This window comes from Lotus japonicus, chromosome 4 (genome assembly GCF_012489685.1).
Source record: "Lotus japonicus ecotype B-129 chromosome 4, LjGifu_v1.2".
NCBI classification, from domain to species: Eukaryota; Viridiplantae; Streptophyta; class Magnoliopsida; order Fabales; family Fabaceae; genus Lotus; species Lotus japonicus.
In genome coordinates, this window is record NC_080044.1 from 39,434,789 (window position 1) to 39,439,872 (window position 5,084).

General features: G+C 33.9%; 1 protein-coding gene across 3 annotated transcripts; it reads left to right on the forward strand.

Annotated features, from left to right (window-relative positions):
- Positions 1-3,636, forward strand: LOC130714149 (uncharacterized). Of its 3 annotated transcripts, XM_057564044.1 has the most exons (10): positions 1-198; positions 1,439-1,525; positions 1,676-1,937; positions 2,176-2,272; positions 2,380-2,501; positions 2,644-2,728; positions 2,811-2,946; positions 3,018-3,179; positions 3,297-3,414; positions 3,519-3,636. In XM_057564044.1, exons 1-9 carry the CDS (start codon positions 100-102, stop codon positions 3,312-3,314), a joined length of 1,068 nt encoding a protein of 355 aa, XP_057420027.1. In that variant the 5' UTR covers positions 1-99; the 3' UTR covers positions 3,315-3,414; positions 3,519-3,636. The 3 variants fall into 3 exon arrangements, with proteins under 3 accessions (XP_057420027.1, XP_057420028.1, XP_057420026.1); XM_057564045.1 differs by lacking the exon at positions 1-198 and having other exon boundaries at positions 1,260-1,525; positions 3,027-3,179; XM_057564043.1 differs by lacking the exon at positions 1-198 and having other exon boundaries at positions 1,262-1,525.
- The last annotated feature ends 1,448 nt before the right edge of the window (positions 3,637-5,084 follow it).

A 5,084-nucleotide genomic window follows, 5' to 3' on the forward strand; every position in this document is an offset into this window, starting at 1 on the left:
GGTGCTGCTGTTAAAAGACAGGAAATTAGCAAGATGAAAATCAAGCATTTGGATTCAACATAGATGAAGGCTTGAGTTATTTAGCCACCTGAATAGCTTATGTGCGACTCTTTGATGTTTCATGTGTGTTATTACTGCTCAATTCTTCTGTTCGTGGCCTGTGTTCTCACTTCTCTGTACTTACTGGGTGATGCCACTGTAAGTATAATTTTTATATTTCCAAAAAAAAGTACATGTTTTGTAGTAAGTTGGATATGAACTATGTTATGATTTAATTGTTATTACTTGCTAACTAAATTTGTACCTGGTTACAATAGCAGATATTGTACTTTATTTCTTTGGAGTTGGTTTGATCAATTTTGAAATCAAAGACTGTTTGACACTCTTTATTTCTGATGTCATGTAAAAGATTTTGACATAAAAGACTGTTTGAGTATTGAGCTATGAGTTAGATTTTAAGAATGGTTATATTAGATTGGTTTTAGATACATCATTTTCACATTGTCACTGTTTGTGTGCATTCTGCAACTTTATGTACTTTCTGTTCTGAAATTTTCACTGATTCTCTTCATTCTTGACCTTTTTTTGTACTTTCAATTGTAAACTCTAAATCCCAAAGTCTGACACTGAAATCTTTTTTGACATCATTTTAACCTTTTCACTGTTTGTGTTATTCTGCAACTTTAATGTACTTTCTGTTATGAAATTTTCACTCAAATCTTTTTGTTAGTTTGAGGCAATCTTTATTGAAAATATCACATCTATTATGTCTTTGCTTACTTCATTGATTTCACTGATTGTGTCCAATCTGCAATTTTAATGTACTTTTTGCTCTGAAAATTTCACTAATTCTGTTCATTCTTTACTGTTTCTGTCCACTCAATTTTAAAATCTAAAGCCCAAAGTCTGACATTGAAATCTCTGTTATTAATCTCAGTGAAGTTTTTTTTGATATACAAATTAAGTCTAAATCCTAAAGTCTGACACTGAAATCTTTTTGTTAGTTTGAGTCAATCTTTATTGGAAATATCACATCCATTCTGTCTTTACTTACTTCATTGATTTCACTGATTGTGTTCAATCTGCAGTTTTAATGTACCTTTTCCTCTAAAAATTTCACTTATCCATTCTGACTCTACTTGCTTCATTGATTGAACTATGACAGCATGTGTTGTCCTTGACACTAAAGCATTTAAAAATTAATTATTTCCTATTATAAATACAACTATGCAATGTGCAAGATGCAAGTCTAGATTGTGAGACCACCAAAGACTCTTTCTGATTGTTTCTTGGTTCATATTTTCCCTTGAGTTTGTTACTTCTCTCTTGAAGTATGGATAACAATAGGAATAGCAATATCGTGAACAATTTGGTGGATGTGGTCGAGTTTGATAATGTTATGGATATTAATCTTGACAAATCGTCTTGGAATTTGAAGGTTCGCATTATTTCAATGTGGAACACTCCTGCTCGATATCTTCCAACTGTTCAATCCTGCACAGAAGTGATTTTGCTGGACAAGGAGGTTTTCATCTTTTCCTTTACTGTATAATTTATGATTTATGATGTCTTCAATTTCTGGCTTATGCTTACATATATGCTTATGTATTTGGCTGATTTATCTGCATTTCCTTTTATTGAGCAGAATAATTTAGCATTTGTTTTACTTATATAGGGTTCTAAGATTCAAGCTTTTGTGTGTAAAGATCATAGGCTCAGGGGAGAAATATTTACTGGGTTTGTTTACAAGATATCGTTGTTTAAGGTGATTCCTAATACTCGTGAGCTTCGCTGCACAAGTCATGGCTATCGACTTGTATTTAGTACACGTACCATCCTCACTCTGTATGGAGATACATCCATCCCTCGCGAGGGTTGGAGTTTCTTCGATACGGGATACATAGAAAGATGCAGGGGAATCTTTTCACACTTATCAGGTATATGTATCTAAACTTGTGGTTCTTTTATTGTTTTTATGTTTTTATGATGACATAGCAGAAATGACTTGTCATTTTTGTAACTTAGTCTATTTACCATTGTTTGTCTTTCTATTATTTTTATAACTTAGTCTCCTTAGCGTTGTTTGTCTTTCTATTATTTCGTTACTTAGTATCCCTAGCTCTCTTTGTCTATCTTTTTTATGAACACTACTGAACCTTATTTGATTATTTTTAGATTTCATTGGGGTGGTATCATCTGTATCAGCTGTAAGGCGTTTTGTCACGGAAGGAATGACAACCAAAATGATGATTGTGGAACTTAGAGATTCTGTGTACTTTCATACTCTGATCGTTATTTCTATTTGCTGGAGTTTTAGTGTTCTGAATTTTGTTTTGTTGTTCTACATTGTTTAAATTTCTTTGTATGTGTATAAATTAGGGGTATTATGCGTTGTTTCTTATATCGAGAACTTGCTGAGTTGCTGATGCTCAATCTCTGCTCTAATTGGACTAAGAGGCCTGTGTTGATTCTTCAGTTTATTCAAGTTAGAAATGTTAATGGTAATTTCCTCATTTGTTAAACCTGTTTTAAATCCTTTTTTTTATTAATCTTATTTCAATTTTGCCAATTTATATATTTCCAAATTGTGAATGTATGTCTTTGATATTACTAATAAATCTATTTAATTTTTTATGTTTTTAGGTCTTCTATTTATGCGTACTCTTCCTCACACATCTAAGCTATTCATCAATCCAGGCTTTGAGGTTGTTTCTTCATTTACAAACAGGTTATTTAAACTCTTTGATTTCTTAGGATGTTAATGCTGCAAAAAATTTACAAGCTTCTGATTGTTTTATGGCTATGTGTAGTCTTTATGCGGGAGGCATTCGGACTGATGAGCCAGTTCAGTTCCTTCGACCTCGTGTTCCTGAAGTTAATATGAAACAAGACATGCTGAATTTGCACCCAAAGAAAACTATCTCTCAACTCAGTGAATCTGATGGGGTAAATTTATAGTCATTCATGTATGTTTATGCTTATTCCAAATTAAAGTGATAATAAGTTAAATATTACAGTTTTCACAGGAGGCTATTTATATTGTCCATGGCGGCATTGTTGATGCGCTGAAAAATGAAGCATGGACATATCCATCTTGTATATGTCATGGAGAATTGATTGTTCGGACTGGTGTGTATGAGTGTCACCTGCCAGCGGTTTTTCTACACCATGATTCGCAGGTAAGTAATTCATGTTAGGTATTTAGTCATTAGTTAGTAGTTATTAGATATAGCTATTTCTTATCTTTGATATTAGAAGAAAAATTGTATTAATTTATTGATTGATGTCTTTGATAGGTATCGGGTAAATGTTGAGGTCTTTGATGGTCATGAGAGTGATGTATTTGTGTTAAATCACTCAGAGGTGCAGGAGTTGATGAAACTCACACCTGAACGTGTGTTTTCTGATTTAGAGGTGTGTTTAATTTATCGTCTATTGTCATGATAGATAAACATTTTGATTTCAGAATTGTATCTAACAGTAATTTTGTTTTTGCTGTGATATGTCCTGTCATAAAGCAAGAGTTTGATGCTTATTATCCATCTGAAGTTGAAGAGAAAGTTGTTGGAAAGGAACTTTTGTTCAAGGTCTCCAAAATAGTTGGCTTAACGTTGAATGGACTTCCTTGCTATCAGGTTCTCAGGATCTGTTCTGATCTTGAGATCATTTCTGCATTTCACACTGAAGAAACAATTGCCAATCCATTGGAGGTTTGAATGCTGTAAATTATTTTTTAGATTATGTTGTAAAATTCATTGTTTCAATAAATATTTTGGTCTCTGATTTGAAATAAACACCATAACTTATTATACATTCTGACATTTGTGATATTAGATTATTGTAGATGTCAGATATATTATATTATATATGTTATTTGACAAATGGTAATTTATGCAGAAAGTTTTAGTTAATGATAATAAATTTCAGGAAATCATGTATTTCTCTTTTGATTGCAATGGGTGTTATTGTATAGGTCATAGGTAATTATGAAAACCAATCTGAAGGTGGTGCTGGAGATGGCGAAAGTAGCAAGACCACTGTTGTTTCGAAGCAAGTTAAAAGGAAATTAAATGGTGAGGTTCATAATGGCAACAATGACAATCAGCTTAAGTTCAATTCTGATGATTATCAGGTGATGAAGAAGACTGAATTGACTACTGATCATTTAGTAACAATTGATCGTCTTGGAGCTATGAGTATTGATCATGAGGAGTCTGATGACGTTGCTGTGAAAGATGAAGCACTTGATCATGAGGAGTCTGTTAAAGTTGTTGTGGAACATGATGATAAGACTGAGGATGTTGTTGAAGAACTCAAGTACTTAAAGGTTGATGATGATGATGTAGTTCATGGCTGAGTACTTTATAGTATAAGACTATGCCTTTCTTTTCACTACACCAGAAAAGGGCTTTTACAGCGCCCCTTTGACAGCGGTTTAGGTGGCAGCCGCTGTAACAACACAAACACGGAGCGGTTGATAGGCTATTACAGCGTTTTATTAAACTAACCGCTGTAAAAGCATTACCTTTTAACAGCGGTTCTCTTACAAGGCGCGTTTGTAAACACAAAAACACGGAGCGGTAATAGGCTTTTATAGCGGTTTATATACTGACCGCTGTAAAAAATAGGTTCCACTATTTACAGCGTTTATTAAACTAACCGCTGTAAAAGTAACGTAAATAATAAAAATTAAGAATTCAGGTTCCGTGGATCGAACCAAGGTTCCTTAATAAAAGGGGATAGTCTTTCCACTAGGCTAGATTCACTTTATGATAGATTTGTACAATTGTTCAAAAAATGTTCTGTGTGGGATTCGAACCCGAGGTACCACAGTAAATATAATGAGTCCTTTCCACTGGGCTGTTACACGCTTTTTGTCAGTTTATTCGTTTTGTATATATAAGTATTATTTTCTTTATTGATTTTGTAAAATTACATCTGTAACTGCAAACCCTTATTTTTCCAGTTACATCCAACTCTACAACCTCACGACATAATCTCGACCTGCTACTTCTCTCAAAGCCCTCGCCACCTCCTGCCTCCGCCGTCCTTGCCGTCGCCGCCTCCATCCCTTCCGCCGCCGT